This window comes from Syngnathus acus, chromosome 10, assembly GCF_901709675.1.
Source record: "Syngnathus acus chromosome 10, fSynAcu1.2, whole genome shotgun sequence".
Taxonomy (NCBI): domain Eukaryota; kingdom Metazoa; phylum Chordata; class Actinopteri; order Syngnathiformes; family Syngnathidae; genus Syngnathus; species Syngnathus acus.
In genome coordinates, this window is record NC_051095.1 from 7,631,547 (window position 1) to 7,653,923 (window position 22,377).

At 43.6% G+C, this 22,377-nt stretch overlaps 1 protein-coding gene and 1 long non-coding RNA gene across 10 annotated transcripts in view; one reads left to right on the forward strand and one right to left on the reverse strand.

The window, feature by feature from the left end:
* Positions 1–22,377, reverse strand: part of dlg3 (discs, large homolog 3 (Drosophila)) — a 66,008-nt gene that overhangs the window by 5,801 nt on the left and 37,830 nt on the right. For 4 of the 9 annotated variants that reach the window (XM_037262519.1, XM_037262525.1, XM_037262521.1 and 1 more), the window contains 7 exons: positions 20,939–21,101; positions 13,070–13,226; positions 12,259–12,361; positions 4,380–4,494; positions 2,495–2,671; positions 2,169–2,244; positions 609–711 (listed from right to left, as the gene is read on the reverse strand). In XM_037262519.1, coding sequence (XP_037118414.1) covers positions 609–711; positions 2,169–2,244; positions 2,495–2,671; positions 4,380–4,494; positions 12,259–12,361; positions 13,070–13,226; positions 20,939–21,101 — 894 coding nt within the window. The remainder of the gene's footprint in view (positions 1–608; positions 712–2,168; positions 2,245–2,494; positions 2,672–4,379; positions 4,495–12,258; positions 12,362–13,069; positions 13,227–20,938; positions 21,102–22,377) is intronic. The other 5 variants (XM_037262523.1, XM_037262524.1, XM_037262520.1 and 2 more) reach the window with 4 other exon arrangements.
* On the forward strand, positions 4,492–6,818 carry LOC119129349. The gene is made up of 2 exons (XR_005099172.1): positions 4,492–5,895; positions 6,387–6,818. It is a non-coding gene; the product is annotated as an uncharacterized LOC119129349 (long non-coding RNA).

Below are 22,377 nucleotides of genomic sequence, written 5' to 3' on the forward strand. Positions count from 1 at the left end.
CACTGCTGGATTAACCTTAAAAATCGGCCACGTGGATGACATGCTCAAGAGGTTACGCTAAACGGATCCTGTGCCACGTGCGTTCGTATCGGATGCTGTGCAAAAGTAAGACTCCTTAAGCTAGCAGATATTTTGAACAGTTTTATGGCTGATTGTAGTTTTATTTCTTGTATTCACCGGATTGTGTTTTACAAATAAATTGAGATATAAAAAGAAAATGGCCTTTAATGGGATGCAATTTTTGAAAAATACATTTACTTTCAACATGTGTGCCATTATATGATATCGGGCTATAAACGCCCATTCATGCCACAGCACTTGTTCCACAGTAGCATTGCTTATCGCTGATTTATTATTGCAAGTTGTCGGCAAGCAAGTCCCAAGTCCTATTGTGCCCCCCTGCCACGCGGCCCGGCCCACCTCTACGGCACCATGAGAGACAGATGAGAGCAAAGCGTCCGTGGAGATGAGCGGAAGGAAGGAAGGGATGATGGATGGAGAGACAGAACTTAAGTGTGAAAGAAGGAAAAGAAAGGAAGAAAGCAAGGAGACCCCCCCACACACTTTTCCCTCCCACCCGTTGTTTGCATCACGCAGCTGGTACTCACGTTCAGACTCCACCAACTCCTGCACAATATTCTCCTTGCTCTTGTAAAACGGGAACCTTCGCGACAGGTTGAAGCTTTTTTTGCGCTTTACTTTGACCAGCTGCTTTGTAGGCGAGGGAGGCATGGGGGGGAGATGGGGCGGGGAAGGGAGGAGGGGGGGTAAACACACAAAAAAACAAAAAAAAAACAGAATGGATTTCAATGACGGTACTCAACACGCATGCAAAACAATAAAATGGAATGTCCGCCACACATGAGATCATAATAACAAACATGAGAAAGCAAGTAATGGATGGCGGTGAACACAATACTTTTGTTCAGAAAACACAAGTTCAACACATGCATTTCCTCATACCGTTGCCGGCCGGCCACGGACGCGATGGAAAACAATTCCAACACGTATTCGCTATCCTTCATATCCAGCATAGCATACTAGTACGCGTTTTAAATTTGTGAAAAATTCTCTCGTCGCTAGCACACTTTTCGTGCTCACTCGTAAGACAATTGAACAAACTAGTAGAAAAGTAGACTGCTTTGATTGAGAGTCGTTTTTGTGCCACAAAATACTGCGCTACACTTGCAGCACGACTCGGCCTAACGTGTCGTGCACAATTTATCAAGGAGACTGAATAAAGGACATGCGAGTTACTATCTGCATGCTTCAAGTGAAGCACTAGATATTGAGTCGTCTAATTTCATCTTGTCATTGGTAGAAGTAGTCGCAGTGTTCAACTCGTTTTGCAACTTGCATGATATCCTTGACGTACTAGTGCGCTCTTTTTAAGATAATTCAGCACAGAAAGCAACATTTTTTCCCCAATCAGCATGAAATTCAACCTTACTTGTTTTGTTAACTGCTGTGAAGCACTAGTAACACTGCTGGAAAGCCATTGGAGGATTCAAAGTCAATGTGCTTTATGAGACGGCCAACTGAAAAGTGCTGTAAAAATCGGATGAATTATTATTAATCATAATTATGTGAGTAGTTGGGCCTAGTACTGATACAAGCGCAGCCCAAACCCCTTAGGGTCTACGTACTGGCAGGCTAGAAGTGGCACTGCTAGTCAAGAAAAAAATATATATTACTAGGTCAGACAAAATAGTCGTTTGACCAGTGAGTTGAATTTTCTTACTGGTGAGGACCAAGAGTAATCTAGCACACAAACATTAAGCTGGATATTGAGGATTTAGAATACATGTTTGGCATGGGGACACGAGCGCACATTTAGATTTTTGGGGAGAAATACTCAATCATAATACTGACCTATTATTTCTGAAAGTACAGTTCATACATTAAGATCATCTGAACTCTCTCAGGAAGCTGCTTGTGCATTGGTGCTGCTCTTTTGCTAAGCAACAACAGCAATTTGTCGTATCTATGAAGTGACTGTCCTCCCCCCGCCGAGGTGTTAAGAAGTTGGAGGAAACACAAATCCGCCGAATGCAAAATGTTTTGAGTGTAGTGTGCCTGTTGTGTGCGGTTGTGTCATGGCAACATGGCGGCGGCGCCTCACGGGGGGCTTTGCTAGCATTCCCACACGGCTTCTCCACTCCACTTACCCTGTTGGACTCAATCATGCCTGTCCGGGCGTGGAACTTGACTGTTTTTAACCTGGCCCTCTCCTTCTTCTCCACTCTGGACAGCGTCATTTTAAGAAAAATAAAATAGGGTTGTTGTCACATGGCATTAAGAGCACAAAGCAGCGACAAAGTCTTCTTAAATCTACGTGCAGAATCAAAAGATTTGGTCAAAACAATACGCGACAATTATTTTTCTACAACGGCCGACACAGCAAAGATGGAGTCAGTTTCCAGGAGATGAGGCAGGCCCTGTACATTTGGCGTTCTACAGATGCTTCGCGTTTGCAACAGAAGCGCAAAACTACCTTTTCTTGCTGGGAATGACTCCAATCTGCTCGCTCTCCCCGTGAGGCGTCACCAGCCTGGCCTGCCACCATTCGTCATCGGACGCGTTGATGACGTGGAGGATGTCGCCGTAGGAGAAGCTCAGCCCTTGGCTGGGCAGGCAGCTATCCCTCGTCCGGTCATAGTCAAACAAAGCTCTGCAAGGTAAAACGCAAAAAAAGGAGCCGTCAGGCGGGCTGATGTCTGTTGTTTGACGCTGCAGATGCTAGAAATATGAAAGACGCCGAGCGGAAAAGCGCCAGGACCTGCTCATGATGCCTGCTTTGCATTGGCACGCTCTTGACTAAATACTTTTTGTTGTCAGTCGTAACGTGTCATCATCATCATGCCACGTGACTGCTCACTCTGCAGGTTTCAACTCAACTTGACCTAGTGCAGGACTTTCCAATCCAATCTCAATGTTTTCATCTCCAAACAACTCGTTTCAAACTTTCCAAGTGATTGATTACTCGAGTACGGATAATGCTATTATGTCTCATGATTGGGATGAACGTGCATCATTCAATCTTTTTGAAAAAAAACTACAGAGAGTAACAATTTGTCATTTCAACATGCAACTGCATGTTTTGTTCAGCAGTCTCTCTCTCTCATCTGCTTGATGCAGAGGAAATACAAGACAGGCTCTTGGAGAGTCGCACAAATTCTAAAATCAAACTAAAACAGGGCAACTGGAGCGTTGGTTACTTAATCGAGCCACTCGACTTTCTCCTTCGACCCACCGACCGACCGACCAGGCGAGTCGGAGCGCTTGCTGCTGGACTGCTTTGTTGCGTTTCGAAGCTCACCTTGCAGGCTCAACGCCTCCGCATTCCTGAGGCTGGGCTGGGAGGGCATGCATCGGCTGGATAGCGAGACGGCTTTTACAACATTGCTGTGCTCTTAGTAAGCTGCCGTACAGGAGCGAGCTTGGCCTCGCTTGTCTCTCATACGCGCGAGCCCACATACAGAGACTGGAGCGACGCAATCGAGCCGTGCATACAGTGGGCTCAAATAACCTGGGCGCAGTCCAGTTACATCACAACATTTTCACTCTGATCACCTTGACTCCAGCATGACTCACTGCTTCGTGTTATGACAATACGACGTGGGCTCCAAAGGGTGAAGAGGCGCAAGGCGTTTTAAGCTCAAAGTAAAGCCAAAACGTCCACAAACGTCGCACGGCCAAACCCTGTTTCCTACGTTGGTAATGCGAGCCCCTTGAGGGCACTTTGACGTCAATGACAGTGGCATCTCCAAATGGTCGGGCCAAGCGGTTGCCATCTTGATAGGATTCTCTAAACACGCTATGAGCGCTTTAAATGTATCCCAAAAACATTGTGTTGAGCGCGGAACGCTCGGGATGGGATCACCTCGCCTCTTTTCATCGCTACTGTAATCCACGTGTCTGCATTGTGGAGGCGCCTGACACAAGCTTGGACTGGCTTTCCAGCACACTCTTGTGGAATGTTGTCGTTGGAGAGGTGTTGTTCCCAAAACAGGCAAGTGCTCAGTCGCGCCATTATTTTTAACGCTTCAATTGACTTTGGCTTACACTAACTGGCGAGTTCACGTAGAATGTAAGAGTGGAGCCGGCCGGGCTTGTCACTAGATTGATTTACAAGAATGAAGTATTCTTTTGAATAAGCAAGCTCACAGCTATAGCTAATCTAATGGCTATTTGCATCACTCACATTTCAGTTTGCGCATGATGGTTGACTTTATTTATACGCCAGCATGAAGCAAAAGGCTTCACCACGTAATCCTTGCCAGGCAACAGGGTGTCTGCTTTTGACAGGATTCCGGGTTTCCGAGGTTCATTAATGTGAGGAGAGTCTTTTTTTTTTTTTGTGCCGGCCTCCTGTTTACCTGACGTAGAGAGAGCGTTTCTCGCTGGTGCGCAGGGAGCCGGATCCCGAGCTCATGCTGCTGTTCATCATCTGCTCCCTCAGGTCGTGGATCTTGGACTCAAAGCGGCTGTACTCTGGGGGCAAAAAGAAAAGACAAATGTCAATCAAAACACATTCCAATGATCCAACGTGAGGTTTTGTCTTGACAAGCTAGGCATACACAAAGAAAAATGCAAAGATTAGACAGCAAGACTAAATGGTCTAGCCATAGCAGTCACCGGAGCCACCAGTCAGATGGGATAGGCTCCACTCATCCACAAAGCCTAAGGAGGGCAAGCACTACAGAAAATGGATGGCCGACATTTACACAAAAAGTGCTTGTGATGATCACGTGTGATATAAAAAGGCCACAAGTGAGAGAAAGCGCCTCGGATTGAAGCCTGATAGAAAATTGACTGAAACCTTGGCTTGATTAATGAGCTCCGGAACAGATGGTTTATCACAGATCTGGCAAAAGCAATACGCCCGTGTCCCATAACAGGTAAATTAATTACACAAATTAATGAAGTTCAACGCGGGCTCAACAGTGTGTTTCAATGGGGAAAAAAATGAGCGGGGAATGCGGGAAGGCCACCCACGACATTGCAAGCGCGAGCATTCGTCATAAGAGCACAAATCCTTGCGTGCCGGCCGTGTGATGAACGACTTCACCCGAGTCGACTCATTGAGAAGGCTCTCAATGGAAGTAGCTCAAATTGCTTTGTGCATTTCCGCCATATTGTACTAGTCTGCTCATTTGTCCAAGGGACTAGTAGCACTCACAAAACAGCGCACTGGGAGGGACTGGTGTCAGTTTCCTACAAGAAAACAGCTCTCACTATTATGTTGGTTAAATTGAGGGCACTTTGCTGAGTGTATTTCTTTTTCCCCCCTTGCCCAAGTCATACTTGATTTCCTTTTACGGTAAAAAAACAAGGTCAAAGTCATCCACAAACATTGAATCAAGGCAGCTAGACTAGTTTGTTGGATTTGTTGTGTTTTTTCTTGTTTTGGGCAATTATTATCAGCGTAACAAATGATTTGCTGTAATTAGATACATTTTATAGACTGTCAACAGTTGGCGATAAGCGAGTTTGCCGAGCAGTGTGAGAAATAGATACGCACTGCGGTTTTCAATGATTGTTCTTTTATACTAAGACATTTTCCAAACCAATGTGACTCTGGGGGTGGCGTTATAAGTTGTGAAGTATACAAAACACGCCTTGTGGGACTTCCAGTGTAATCATAAACTAGACGTCAACACTTCCTGTTTAGCTCAAAGTCCAGACTGAGACCAACCAGCGGACAGGTAGCCTGAGGAAAAAAAAGAAAGCAAATATCCACGCATTTGAGGATGACATCACAGGAGTTTTGTGCAGGTGCATAAACAAAATGGAGGTAGGTCACTGAACCCTCATCCTCCCCCTGCCGAAAACCTAAAAGGCAAACGTCTCGCGGGGCCTGCTGCTATGGCCACCCTGCTCTGAGCAACCAAGGTGAAGTAACCGGACACCACAGCCCAAAAAGAACAAGGAAAGAAAACTCCAGCAAGCGGCGAGATACAAATTCTTTCTTACTCTACTTTAAGCGCATTAAAGATTTGATTCTCAATATGACAGTTTAAAGGTGAAATGCAATCAAGTGTGAAGTGAAGCCACCTCATTTGATTTAGATGGCAAATGAGAATGTGGCAAATGCGGGTCATGTGTGATGCTAAAAAAAATTCCCACTTTCTAAACCTTGAAGAAATCAAAACAAACAAGTCGTGTATTTTCCTCCCTTTTTCTCAGTATGAGCAAAGTGCAACTTTTGTGTATAGATTTGTGTAGACCAAACTGGTATTGTACATAACTTTTTTTTTTACTTTTGTACAATCCAAAGTCTGCATTTTGACTATTTTATCCATTTATATTACTTTCATTTACATCCCCGTGCTTGTCTTTTTACCAGCCTTTTCTTTCCTTAAATATTTGCACTTCTACTTCAGCACAGTCTTCCCCCCCCACCTCGATCGACACGGGCGAAACGGATGGCGAACTGAAGCCTGCAGAGCAAAGGAGGGGGAAGGGGGGGTCGTCCAAATGGCACAGCGCAACCTGAAGGCTGGCTAAACGCATTCCCCGCCTTCCAAAGTCATTCATCTGTGGACATTCAAGCGAAGCAGGAAGAACAGTGAGCCGCAATCAGCCCGAACACTCCCCAGGGGAGTTTGGGAAGGGAATGCTCAGCTCCCGACTATGAAATGCTGCCAAGCCTCGGCCGGCTACTAATGGCAACATCACAATGCAGACCTCTCTCTCTGTACGACACATCACAAGATCTGTGCAGCACTGTGACAAAAAAAAAAAAAGAAAGGTAGAAAAAAAGGGCGGGGGGGAAAAAAATGAGGGTCGACATTCTGCATTTGAACGCCCGCTGAGATTAGAAGGCATAGCTACGACACACCTGTTAAAGGCACTTTACAGGTAGTCTGTCTTTTGTTGTCCCACAACAAACAGGAAGAGTCATGGAAACAAATGCTCCTCTATCCTGCCGGGCTTGCGTGTAAAAATAACAACACAAGCTGAAACTATACTAAGAGCAGTCCAAACACGAATGGAGCGTGCTCACAGGTACGGCATTCTGTTCTGTTCTGTCGGTGGGCAGCTGGAAATGCATTTAAGCCTTTGAATAAACAACAAACACTCAGGCGGGATTAACAGCTGACGTTTTTGTACTACTACTAGCGCGAAGAACATACCGGTATCAGATTCTGATGATACAATAACCTTTAGGGTTTATGTAATGTATGGCTGCCCAGTGTTTTTGTGGGGGCTGCCAAAACCGATTGACATCTTAATTCACATTAGAGCAAAAAGTGCATTTGATGTAGGACTAAATGAAGTGATGAGTCACAGAAGGAGTTCAACTGTTAACTTTGCTGAAGTTAAACGCAACCTGTGGAGAGAAAGTTATCAGCACAAAGCATACTGTGGCTACCATATGTGCACACGGCTGTGGCATGATAAGATGACCATTTTATCATTGCCATTTCTACTGTTTGCATGCAATGGGCAGACAAAAACACTGACTTTTAAGATTCTGGGAGAAACTGAAGGTGGCTTGTGATAGGGAAAGTTCAAAGCAGTTGAGAACGACAGTTCATAATGCTTTGTCTCATGAGCTCTTCCAAATTATGAGCAGTTGTTTGTTTGAATTTTTACTTTGTGTTGAGAGACTTACAACAACAAAAAAAGTGATCTTTGCAATGTGTCGCCATGTCATCTGACGGTGCACATACGCTTAACGTTTTGTCCAGCGAGCGTATCTGAGCAGCCGGGCATCTACGTGTGAGCCAGAGCGCATTAATTATTCACCAGCACGCCTCAGAAATGCAGTGAGGAGAAACACGAGGGCCTTTTATTGCAGCTCAGACCTTTAAAGCACTTCACACACACACACACACACACACTGACAAGAGCTAGTGTAGTGTACATTTTAGCAACAGCGTCAGTGCCAACGGGAGGCATAAAAGAGAGCTAATAGAAACTGGGACTGTTCTGAAGCTGCGTGTCCTCATTAGTCGTGCAGCTTTTTTTTTTTTTGGGCATTTTATTTCTGAGGGGACACGGCGGCTTTTCTTATGATCCACTTACGCAACGTGTCCAGCATGTACTTGTAATAGGAGAGTGTGTTCTGTTTGTAGGGAGTGAATCCCGCATATGCACAGCCCCCTCCCCGACTCCAAACCACAATGACCTATTAATCACAAATGATCTTATTTGTGTTTTTTTGTGCTCATTCTGTAATGCCCTAAGATGCTATGCGATGAAGCCAAACCCCAGACAAAAATGGCCATGGTAGTTGGTTTAGCATGGGTTGTTAGTGGAAGTTATACAGTGTCTTTTATATGTCATTTTTACAGGCGGCAAAGACCAGACTTGTTTACTTTATCAATTATTTTTAAAAACTTAATCCTCATTTTTAAGAGTAATGCAAGATGAGTTTCAAATGACATTCAACTTGACTTTTTTAATCTTAATACACTCATTTCTGCAACTAAATGCTGTCATAAGTAATCTGTTGATTCTTAGATTTTTTTAACTGCACATATTTAGTCAAAAAAGCAGGACATCATTTATAACATAATTGTAATCTTGTCAAAATAGTTGATGATTTAATCAACACACACAACTAAGAAGTTGGGTCACCTGCAGGTCAAGGTCCCCTTGTATACTCAAATCCTGTAGTTGTGGTTCACTCTCCACTGCTTTGGATCTCAAGTATGCTGACTTTGCACAAACAGGCTCACCGCATTTCCTCATATTTCCTTCACGTAAACGCTTTAGTCTAACTACACGCCTTGCGCAAGTCAATCAAAGCGTGTATACGAGTCATATTTACTTCCTGCACAGACTGTCCTTGAAAGCCCACGGGGGGTAGTGTCTGAATTGGTTCCTCCAGTGCCAAAATCTGAAAGGAACAATGTTCAATGCTCACATACCAGTCTGGGATGCCAGAGTGTTACTGGGGAAAGCCTGGGGTCACCGGAGGGGTTGCAGGAAGTCAATCATTAGCCAGCACTTGCCTTGTATGTTTGAAGTTCGTTGTTAAATATTGTACGCAGATTAGCGGCCTTAGCCGGGTGAAGCCGAGCAAACTTTGGAGTACGTGACCTGACCGCATAGCTAAAGTGCTGCTGTCGTACAGTATTACAGTCAGCGCTCACTCATTTGAGCATTTTTTGGTAGAACATGACTAAAATTGTGTAACGCCCCAATTGCCCTGCTTCTCAGAAGGCTTCTGAAGATGGCTTGCAAACAGCCTGGATGTGCTCATGGGCAAAGGAGTTATAACTGCACTGTCATTTTGTACATTTAAATCACACGTGATTGTTTTTGTTCCCTTTTTTTTCTTTAACTTGTTGGGAAGAAAAAAAAAGCCCACGTAAAATGATGGATTAAACTAGTAGGGCTACTGGTTGAACATGTGTGTTTCCATTGACGGGAGCTCACAAACAATATCTTCTTTGTCATCATGTCATTGCGGCATGCTGAAAACACGCGCACAAAAACTAGAAAAACAAGAAAGCAAACATGTGATACTGTGTTATCGTAAAGTCGATGTCATGACAACATGTCGAGTGTGTTTGCATTTGTCAGCATTGTGCAGAGTGCTGCAATAGAAGTTTTACGCAAAAGAATATCGTTTAAAAAGGTCATATTTGGAATACTCAGAAGACAACGATATGCTTCCCGTGAGGAAAACCTTTGCGGGACTACTAAACAACTTTGTTCTATGACCATAACGAGTGACATGACTAGCGCTCTTCATTCGTAGTCGCACACATGTCAAGAGCAGTTTCCCCTCACAATTAACTTGTAGTTAGTTACCCTACTAGTATGTCACAGTTGGTCCACTAGTGAAAGGAAAGACGTAGGGGGGTAAAAACATTACTAGTAAGCTGGGCCTTCAAGTAATAAAACAAATCGCTGGCATAACATTCAAAACACGGTCATTCTAATAGTGAGCAAAATGGTTTTACTAATTCGGACAATGAGGTTCAAGGGGATACCAAGGATATGGCCTAAATACGCAAAAGGCCTTACACACACACACACACACACACACACACACACACACACACACACACACACACACACACACACACACACACACACACACACACACACACACACACACACACACACACCTACCTGTTGGACCACACCTGTGCGTCCCTACCTAGTCTTCCGAGTTACATAAGAGTGAGTTTCAGCGGCATATTAATGCACCCCAGCACGACATTCGTTAATCCAGACTCAACCGTGTTAACTATACACGACGTTAAAAGGATTAAAATACAATCGATGTGGTGTAACCACAAATAAGTGTCAAGCATTCCTACATTAACGTGGCAAACGTGGTGATTGTATGGTTATTAATCTTATTTAATTAAAGATGTACTACTCAAATCAGGATATAGAGGTAATTTAAGTGTTTTAGTAGCTAACTAGGTCTAACCTCCACCAACTAACCGAAGAAGTCATAGGCTGCAGGTTAGTTGTTCATCGGGCTCCCAAAATACAATCGTAAAGCGTCTCTACAAGTGCAGCACACTTTTTTACCCCCATATTTTGTGTTAAAGCTTCGCCTCGTCTCACCTGGAAAAGACGGAAATTTCTCGGTTTTCCGCCGGTATTTTGTCGGGTCTTCAGCCGGCCATGAGCGACTTCACGCGGCTTGTGCTGGGCTGCTGCTGCTGTTGTGCGCTAGCCCATCCCCCATCATCTCAACCCGGCTGGCAGTCCGATCAAACTTGCTCGCTTGGCCTATTTCTTTTCTTCTTCCACGACTTGTTAAAAAGTTGCCCTTCTTCAGTCTTTGTCTTGTTCCTCTTCTCGCAGTGTGCCTGGTATGCGTGTTCGCCGGGGGAGCCAGTCGGCGCTGAGAGCCGGGAAAGGGGCGGCCAAATGCGGTTTGTTTGCCGCCTTACACGAGGCTAACCCGGCTCCATGCTATCTGTGGCACCGCCCCCTCTCGCACTCAATATCCGTCCGCGGGAGCACGGAGCGCATCACAGGAGTCGCGCGCACTTCCGCGGCCAAGCCAGCCAGAGCTCCACTCCACTTCACGGAACGATTAGGCTGCACTAGTCGAACAATATGTGTCGTACCATACTTGCAACGCTTTTCCCCCACGACTAGTACGCAATTCAAATTGAATCGTAAACTATTGTGAAGCACTAGTATTTCTACTAGGGCCAAATTGTGGTTTTATGTCTGCTTTTCAAGGATATCAAATAAATGCAGAAACGGCTTTCAAAAAGCTTAACAACTTAAACTTAACTTAAAGTCCCTGCACAGGACTAGTATGTATATCATCTTTGTTGAGTGAGGCAAAACTGTGCACGAGTTGCACCGTATAGTTAAGTTTAATCACATACAGTAATCCCTTGTTTATCGCGGATAATTGGTTCCCAAAACCACCCACGATAAGTGAAATCCGCGAAGTACGGCCACCAAACAAGAAGTACTGGGCAGGCTAATGAGTTAGCGGAAAGATGCTAATCTGCGATCGTGCTAACACGCGAAAACGGACTTCTAAAGGAACGTAAACGAACATTTGGAGCAATACTACATTGTCCTAAAGGTTAGACACATGTTTCCTCAATTTAGAAGTTTAATTTTGACTTTTAGATGTTTTTTTTAATCTGGAAAAAAATCTGCGATGTAGAGAAGCCGCGATAAACGAAACTCGAAGTAGCGAGGGATCACTGTACTAGTAGACTTAAAGTGGCACCCGTAGGGTAAAAATATTAGTAGCATGCCCAAGCAGTCTTTCTACTGGTGTTGTTATACTTGTGAGAAGTGTGCATTGGGGAAGCTTTGGCTGCCATCCAAAAGACCATATGATGTTGTGTATATTACTGTATCTCACATTGAAAAGTAGTGAACAACATGAAAATCAAATGTATAGATGGACGCCCATTGTTAATACTACAGTTTGAAGTCCCTTAGATGTATGTGGACAAACCCACATCTCACACTAAGTACATATGTGACAAAATGAACATGAGCACATCATCATTTTATAAGTTTCTACATTTTGTGATATTTTTATTTAATGGTGTGCCATGTGATTTAAAACAAATAAAATAATGCATCTTGAGTCAGTCACCCTGCACAACGTTATTTACGCTGTTTCATGACACTGTGAATAGCTTTTGTTTACGTGATGAGGTCACTTGTCACTTGGCAGACTTTGTGGCACACAGAGGCCACTATACAATTGCAACATTACCCGTCCATTTTCTGATGTTTGCCCACTTTGCATGCCTGTGCATTTCAGTGATGTGGAAACAAGAATCTGAGGCTCACCTTCAGGCCTGTACTGAGCAATGATGGTGACGGTCTGTCCAGCTCGCTTCAGGGCGGCCGCCGCCTGCTCGTGTGTTGCGTTTCTTAGATTCACTCCATTCACCTGCGATCAAAACAAAGACTTTCATCGATCATTTCAATTCGGGAGGATTGTGTTGTGATTAAGAAAGTTCTAAAAGACAAGTTGCAGAGTGGAGGTGATTTAAGATCAAAGTTATCGCAAATAAATGATATACAGCATAGATATCAAAGTAGGTTATTTTACATTCGGTGGTGGTGCCAAGTACGATGATCAATTTTAACTTTGAATGTACATTACCGTAAGTACTCGGGTGTGAAATAAAAATCCAATAATTTTTTTGTTCAATTAAGTAAAGCATGAAGAAGACTACCCTCAAAATATTTTCTGTCACTATTGATGTTTTAAGCGGAAATTTTTAACTTTATATTGTATTTTATAAAATCACACAATGATGACACAATGAAATAGAATGTCAAGAATTAAAAAGTTCTTATGTTTTGCTGCAGTTAAATGGACATTGTGCTGTCCCTTTTGGCGAGCGCGATTTGGCCACAGGGGGGCAGTAGAATGCGTTAAGCTAAATGGACTTATACAATACAGAACTTCTACTTCAGAGCATCTCACATTTTGCTCACAAATCAAAACTAGTGTCTGGAAAATTTCAAAAAGTGGGTGCGTCACATGTACTTGATCAAAAGTCCAATGTATCTTTACTTCAATTTAAGTAGAGTGCGAGTTGTTCTTCCCATGACAGGGACAAAAAAAAAAAATCCACGAGGATGTACTGACAGAGAGAATGCGGTCGCCTCTCCTCAGCTCGCCGCTCAGGTCAGCCGGTCCTCCGGCTAGAATGAAGGAGACGAAGATGCCCTCGCCGTCCTCCCCGCCCACAATGTTGAAGCCCAACCCAGTGGAGCCCTTGTGGAGCAACACCTTTCTCGGCTCCCTGACGAGACAAAAACGAGAAGAGCTGCAGTGTCAGGCTGAAGAAGTAAAAAATGAAATGAAAATAAAGAACAGTCTCCTGGGAAGCCATCCGTTAAAGTACATTACAAAATAACGCACCTAATTGCAAGTTCTTTCTTGTTCGGGAGTGAACGCCCGCTGTGGTGTGGTTCATCTTTTGTACCCTTGCTATATTGCAAATATTGAAGTCATCATTTTGGCCAAATGGAGTTGCACACCTTCATTGGAGTACCACGCACCGCTCCAACATTCAGAGTAGCACATTGCAAAAGAAGATGAGAGGAAGAGGCAAAGAAGGTCCCCTACTAATCTGACCACAATGGGAAACGGGAGATTCCACTTTGGAGGTTCCGCTGCAACTTGATGGTGGATAACATTGATCTTTCTTTCTGATATATAGAAGCCACACAAGTGTTTCCAGGCATCATTTTTCCCCACTGCCTGGAGTCACACACTCACAGTCATCACCACCCACTCAAATGAACGAAGGCCTACAACAACCAGACATCCAGCTCCATAGACCCCCCCCCACACACACACACACAAACACACACTCTACCACCACTCAATCGCCGCTTTTTGCATTAAATGCGATGACTCAGTTTCCAGAAAGGCTTTTGAAACGGTCTCTATTTCAGGGCACTTTGAAGCGCCATTGCTCGCAAACAAACACACACACACACACACACACATGCACAAAAATATTAAGGCGGTCCATGCCACGCTGGCCTGACACACACATTTAATAAGCAATGAAGACAACTTGCATTCATGCTTCTTTGTATGCATGCACACGCAAACGCACATTCCTTCCACCACAAAAAGGCTGCATGGTTCCTATTAGAGTTTTTTTTCCCCCTTGCAGTCGACAGGAACAATTCCATCGCCATCCCAATTGGCTGCGCTCAAAGTTGCCATTACAGCCATTTCCCCTCCTCCCCACCAAGGCAGCATTTCACAATTTTAAAATTCAAGGCTGGGGAAAGCCTTGATTATGGTATTCAAAAGAAAAGTCTGAAAGTTGTGTTTGGAAAGATCAGGTCTGGAAGTCCAATAGCAAACATCCACGGTGGTCATTTATGTTTGTCAACTTGAATACAAGCATTAATGTCACAGACAAATCTTTTGACAGACAAATGGAAGCGTCACGTCACGTTGGATTTGAGAACAATTTTTGTGTGGAGAGTACGGATTAGGCGGTGAATCTCTCTACTTGTCGCGTTTAGTCACCTGGCATTCGAATCGAGTACGTTACGGTATAAACCAAGTAATGTGTCATGAATGTGAGAAAAGATCAGGGAGTTAATGGCAAACACTATTTAAAGCCACACTTGATGATAGACGCATATCCAGAAAGGATTTTGACATCAAAAACTATCTCAGTTGACTAGATAAATGTTGACACCTCGATACAGCTCTTACTCCAGACTAAAAAATAAATAAATAAATAGAACATCTCGAAACTTCCAAACGTACGTAACTGATGTGACTTCATGGCCATAATCCCGATTCAACACGAGTTACCTTCGGGTTCCAATCTGACGGCCGCTTCGGGCGTAGCATTTTGGAGGCCGTCTCCTCCCCAGCGACACAGAGGACGAGACGTTGACGGTGAACATGGCTAGCGGTAGGTCGCCTTCTTTCGATCTGGCCTTCCTCTCACAGGCGCGTCACTTTAACAAGTCCCGGCCGTATCTCATGACTGTGTTGTGTGATGGGAACCAGCCCCAAACACTCGCTGCCCATCATCATTACCAGAGAGGCTTAACATTTAACCCTAACTCGCATGGAGGGAAGTAACTAAGAGCAGATACTTTTTTTTAACTGTGCTTGAACATCCCTGTAAAATGACAATGTAAAATGTCTTTGTACATTTGACTCACCACAAACAATCCTGACAAATTTGACTTGAAAAAATAATCACCAAGCATTTGAAACAAAGCATTAGAAAATAATGATATAACCATTCTCTCTCACAATCAAATATTAATCGATCGACCTGGGAAAATAGATGCTACTTTGTGTAGCATCCTTATGCCAACAAAAAAATACATTATAGTCTGCAGGGGCTAGAATATGACACGAGGTTATAGCCCAAAGTCCACACAGTGGCTGTCGTGCCAAAAATATAAATAAATAAATAAATCCCCCTTTTTGCGCTCCTGTCTTTCTATTCTTCTTAAGTCCAACAAGCTAGCTAACCACAAATCTCAATGTTAATGCTAATGCAAACGAAAGGCTCGAGTTCTTATAGTGGTGGAGTGGCACTTCAAACCAAGTGATGCGCTTGCACTCCATATTAGCCCCGCCTCCCACAGCCACAAACCTGAAAAATGGAACAAGTGAATGTAAAAGTTTAACGCTATAACTCCACAAGTTAGTACGGCATCAAACACAATCTTTCGCACATTCTCAGCAATTATGAGCACAGCGTAAACAAATTCATTTTACTTGCGTATTTAACAGGACAAATTCCTTGCAAGCGGAGTTTCATCGGACCAATACCGAGTCCTCCTCTGTTTTGCCATGTCAACATTCCATTGTGTCAACCTCTTGAGACACAGCAGTTAGGAACATTCCCAGAAGCCCCTTTGCTAAATGTAAACACCGCTCACTAGTTTTAAGGCCTTTAATTTGACACTTCTACACTCCTTTGGTGAACTAGATATGTTTTATAAGTAAAAGACAATATGTGGCACCAAACATGTTACAAACGAGGAACACCACACAGACAAAACTGTGCACTACGTAGTTGACGACGACATGCTATGCTGTAAGTAGCATTAGCGCCATTTTAAAATTCTACCAGTAGGCATCTAATGCTTCTCTAGTGGAACTCGTAGCGCACAGATTTACAACTCGGGCACAGTTTTTTTTCATGCCCGATTAGTTATCAACATGGAGTTACCTAACAAGTATGCCAAAGTTATCCAAAGTGCGACCAGTACGAGTACCTGGACTGTAGTAAGGAGCACATCACAAATATCAAATAAATGCACAAAATGGCTTTTGATAGCACAACTAGTAGTGAGGCACTACCAGCTAATAATCAGTAGAATTTTACATGTCATTAGTACCGGTAGTGCAACTGTTACTCGCGAACCCAAACTGTGCACTCTTTGAGAACTTTGTAATACTATGCTAACACCTAAGCTGGATATCAAAATATCGAAAGAATCGTTAAAAGGCTTTAGGTATGTCAGTAGCGTGCCATTTTCTTGTTCTCGTTTGGCTCATTTACATTTCGGGCTTGTCGCTGTGACTAAGAAGAACCCGTGATGTCTGATTAACACCTCAGATGAAGACTCTGCTTAATTCGCTGTGATTGCTTTCATTTCGGCGCCTCGTTTTCCACCTTTGCGTCTCTTAAAAGTATGGCAAGCGAAAGGTCAAAGTGTTCCTCGTTATCCATGCATGAATTTGTCGAGTCAAAGCTTTTGGTGTTTGCGCGGATGCGAGGTGCATAAAGTTGCTGATTAGCTCGCCCGCTGCTGCAATCTGAGTGCTTCTTGTGTTTCGAATCTGACCAAACATGTTAAATAATAAAACTTTTCCTCACAGTCTTTGCCTGAGAACAGGCCGCCGGTCTTACTGGTTCCATTGGATTTGTACAAGAATGGCAGAAAGGAGTTTTTTCATCCAAATATTTGGCTGTAATTCTAACTTTATGATTGTGTTAGTGTAGGTTAGTTCTCAATCAATGTGCTGTGCTATGTTGAATAGGCTATGCTATTTCTTTAGAGAAGCTAGTCTTCGTTATTTCTTTAAAACAGTAACCTAGGCCCTGTCTAATACAAAACTTGTATGTTCATTCTACAAGGTGTGGGCGACAACAACGTTGGAGTATGTTAGAATGGGCAGAAGGCCGCTATAGCGTCTCAGTCATCACAATCAACCTGCTCCACTTGCGCACTTACTATAGCAGGCATCTAAAATTAGCCTTCTTGTGCTGAGAGTCGCAGCGGTGGGTATGTACCGAGATGTCTGCTATCCCGGATGGAGGCCGTTGCTCATCTGCTGCACGTAACACGGCGACCAGGCTACAGAGGTGCTAATTTTTCCGGGTGATCGTGACGTTGGATTTACATTGCGGCTCTCGGTACTCGAGGCTATAAGAAATGCGCCGGTGACTGTGACGCAATCCCCGGAAGGTAGCAGCAAAGCACTGTTTTTGAGCAAATGAAGCTCTTCAACTCACTTCATTCGAGTCGCTTTGCCTTAAGAGGCCACGAGATGGCAGCAAAGAACTACATGTCTCTAAGAGAAAGGTCACAACTCACGTCAACAGAATTGCTTGGCATTAAGATGCAAAAAGAAAGGAGCCAAAGCAATAATTGTGAACACAAAACTGTAGTACTAGCTGACAACTGTTTGCATGCTACGAGTGACATTACAAAATTTGACAGCACATGGACTTAATCTGGATATCACGGATATGGAATAACTGCTCAAACGGCTGAGCCTATTTTGGCTTTTTTTTTTTTGACTGCTCAACCGTTTTTCCATGCTGCCCTACATATTTTGACACAATTTTACTAAAGCTGCGGTTCAGAGTTCACACACGGACACACAAGCACATGCACACACAGACATACAGAAACATCAGGGTTTACAAAGGGATGAAAAATGACTAAATGAATTACTATTTGCCCATCTGCTAATGTCACACTCAGGTAGACACTACTGCAGATATGATGCACAACGCAGTTGAATATTATCCACCCCTCCGCCCCCCACCTTCAGGAGGAAACTTGGCCCGAGACAGAGGCTTTAGGTTTATCAACGCCTCCTGACAGATGGAACGGAGCAGCTTGTGGGAGTGCGAAAGCCCTTTCGGCTCCACTCCTCCCGCAGAGATGTGCTTGCCAAAAGCGGGTACGGCTCACTTTTATGTAAAAAAAAAAAAAATAGCGGACAAAAGGGCAGAAGGTGCTGCTTTTGGAGTGTCTGTTTCATCGTCGTGTAGTGAAACCTTTCAAGTCGAAACCCCCTGAAGTGGCACAATCGTTACGCATCATTTAGATGATGTCATTCGGCGGACCCTTAACTCGACGTGTGCTTTTGCTAAACGGCATTAAACCTGGTTTACAAGCGGTGTCATGGGAGAACGCTGCCGCTTTGGCCAACGTGTGACGTCATAGTGAAAAGGTCTGGTTTTGAGGAGAGGAGGGTTAGCTGAGCAAGGCGTGACAGACTAGGTTAGTACCTGCCAGAGAGGGGGAGTGGAGCTTGGCACAAGGGTGCAGGGGAAGGACAGAAGCCTCTGAAGAGAGCCTGGGGACCTTTGCCCTCCCCAGGCTTGTGGATGACACTGTAAATTGGCTCAGCCCGGCTGTGGGGGTACAGGAATCACAGTGAACGGGACAAAGTGTAGGACAGGAAGAAAAGCACGCATACCAGAGGTGGGAGCAAGTCACGCATGTGTCAACGTCTCTGGTCTTCACTCAGTTGCATTTCTGGAGAAATTGGACCTAACTAGACATACCAGTTTTACACCGTTGCAATGACATAAAATTAGGCTACAGATGATTAACCCTGTGCTGGTTCACCTTTGTAAACAACGGTTTATTTAGAAATTAATTGTGGCTGAATTTGCCCTAGTTCACGTTTTCCTACAAAAAAAAAAAAAACATTGTTTTGAAGTTATGTTGTTATAATTTGAATTGGCTATTTGATATCTTTGACTATGTGACAATAAAGATATGCAATCATAAATGAAATCAAATGTGCGGGAGGAGGGTTCTAGTGTTTTTTTGTGCTACACAAAAGTAGCAATTCTCTCAACAACAAAATAAATGTCACTAACTAATTTTTAAATGTCAAACAGGCAAGACTTGTCATGTAGTTAGAGTCAAGTCCAAGTCAAGCGAGTCCCAAGTCCTAAAGTTTAAGTCCGATTTAAGTCAAGTCATGTGACTCAAGACCCCCGCCCCCACCTCTGACACATGGCAACAAAAGATGCGACATACAATGTAGACAGGCAGGCACAAAAGGACATTACAGGGCCACGGGACAAGACCACCGCAGTAACATACTTCGACGCCTGCATGCACACGCACACACAAACGTACACACAGGGAGCCTCCCCCCCCAGAGCTGTGGGTCAAGATGATTCAGGACCTCGCGGGACACTCCCCAATGATGATGCTATTTTCAATTCTTGGGTTTAGGAGGTCAAAGGCACCACACACTGTCCAGCTTTAACTCAACGTCAAATCCCCGTACTGATCTTAGAAATGCAAATCCACATTTGCTGGGCTTCACCAGGTGACTGAACATGTGTGTCTCGTGTTCACGCCAACCACACGGTGACAAGAACTGGACGACAGTGACCAAAAAGAAAACCCATGCAGGAGTGAAACTGGCAACCCTTACATACTGTTTGGCTCAAATTTGACCCATTTTGACATTTGTCAGCAATAACAATAGCCTCAATGTCACCCTGAAATTTGATGACTTTTCCTCAAGTGTCCCTAAATATATAAAACAAAAAAAGAATGTCAATGCAATTCTTTTGTTTTGTTACAAAATGTTTGTACGCTTTCTTCATGTGGCTTGGCTTTGACTTTCAACAGTGTGTTGAATCTACGATACGGGTGAGAATAATCTTGGACCTGTACACAGATGTGTGGACTTTTTATGTGACAGTGGGAGCTTAAAAAAGTCCCAAGAAGTGTCTATGTTGCGACCACATTTGACCTGTTGGTCTTGGAAGAGTCATGGTGGGATGTTTGAAACAGTCTAACGGCGTAAAAATGATTATACACACTAAACCTAAGGAAGGGAAGTCACACAAAAGGTCAAAAGGTGCCTTGACACGGGTGCGAGATCTACACCTTTACCTTGCTCACAAACATGGATTAAAAACAGCCATTCATTTATCAGTGATACTATATGTAGTACAAGGACGATTATGATGAAAATAGTTTTTACCTGAGTCAAAATTAATCAAAACATGGAACTCGCATGGAAAAGGAACAGTATGTAAGGGCAGAGAAACTGCTTTCGCAATATGTATTGTGACACATTTGTTCCACAACAGCAAAAAGAAACCAAAAAAAAAAAGACCCTCTGCCTCGATCTCCAAGCAAGCTGTGTGCTTGAAATCTTTGCAGTTGCAATTACGCGTCCGTGGGGGTTAAATAATGCAAAGGGAGGCAAGGTGGGAGTCATCCAGCCACAGTCGATGTACTAGTGTGCTCTTCGTCCTCACTTGTAGGACACTTTTAGCCTCCTAGTAGGACAACAGCATGTGTTTAGTGAGGTGAAACTGTCCACTAGTTGACAGCCCCACTTCACTCATATTACTAGTGTCATAAAACGCGACGAGTGAATATTTAGTGCTTTATTAGTAGTACAAGTTGCACATTGGTGTCAACAAGTGCACACGTGTGCTTCATTAGTGACCATATCCAACTAGTAGTTTGCCAGTAATAATAAACAACTGTGTGTGTGGCAACAGTATCAGTATAGGCCCAACTAGTAGGCGGAGGTCACCCACTGGTAGCCTCTTGGACCGCACTGGCAGCAGCAACATGCCCACTGGTAGTTTCGCCTGACTAATAACACGCCGAGTCATTCTACTAGTGCACTGAATGGTCTTCCTAGCAAAATACAAATAGCGTACTAGCACATGGACCTTAAGCTGGATGCCGAGAATAGAATAAGTGCTTTCCATGGTCAGCGACTTACCTGGTGAAGTCTTCCTCGCCGAGCATGTGCCGGGGGACAGGCGAGTACCTGGACGGGGTGACCTGGGGCGGCGGGTAGGGCGGCTTGGGCTCCATGGCGCCCATGTAGTTGTGGCTCACGTGGTTGTCCACCATGGTGGGGAAGGCTGGAGGGAGGGCCAGGCCAGTAGGGGGAAAGCAAGAATGATTACACCATAGGGGACACAGGAAGTTAGTCAAAAGGAGGAAGACATTTTTTTTTAATAATTGATGCTTTCAATTAGTTTCACTCCATGTTATAATGGAAAACTAAATATAAAGAGTTATATGTTGTGTGTTGATTGAACACAAACCACATCACTGTTTCAATGTTAACACAAAGTGCAATAGAGGGGCAAACAAAGCGAGTATTGATGTAGTAGTAAAGCTTTAAACAACTATTTGAACATGCCCTGGAGCAACAGAGTATATAACAATAGTCACAGGCATTTATTATTCATCCTTTACTACACTTTAGTTGTGATTAAGTCCACTTTAAATCCTGATCAACTGAGCATGTGTGACATGGAGGAAAAGGCCAAAAAAACAAATACAGTCGCAAAGCCAGTGTGCTTAGTAAATGGCTCGTCAAAGAAGAGTTTGGAGACATTTCGCCTTGAGATTGTGGGCTCCCATGCGCAGGTGGGATGTGAGAAACCGGCCACACTCAGTAGGAGGCAGAGAACTAAGCTTGTTGCTGTGGGAAGAATTGCCTGCGTGTGTTTGCGCGTGTGTGTGTGTGCGTAGTGTGTATAATAGTCACGATGTGGGTGTCTTGGGCGTTTTTGTTCAAGAGAGCAATGAACCAGTGCAAGAAATTCATGCAAGTTCATCACTCCTCAAGATAAAAAGACAGCATTATATTATTAAGAAGTGTCACACCATTGTGTTATGTAATGTGAGATTTATGTAAAGTGTATTTGTAGAGAAGTGGGTCTTTGTTTACGTAGTAACACATTTGGAGATGCTATTTTTTGTCACCACTTGGTTAACATAGTGTTGATACAATCTCATTGAATTGCTCCAAGAAATATTATTTCGTTATGATAAATAATGTCGTTTTGTTCATTTTTCTATACTTCTATGGTATAACAATAAAAGACTCGTCCACTAGATGGCAGAAGGTCCCATTCGGATAGTATTGTAAAATGACAAAACCTTATACGAAGCGAAATTTCACATGCAAACCTCCACCAAGGCTGATCATTCCTAGTTTTTATTTTATTTTAATAAGATAAATAACACTATTATATTTTACTTTGTTAAATAAACATATTAATGACATATATAAATATAATTTCAGAAATTAAACACAGACATGTTTTTGCAGTAAAATACAAACACATGGAGGCAAAGACAGCGCCTTAGTAAACTGCAGTGGCAGCAGAGGATTCTTCACAGAGGATAAATAATATATGCCTG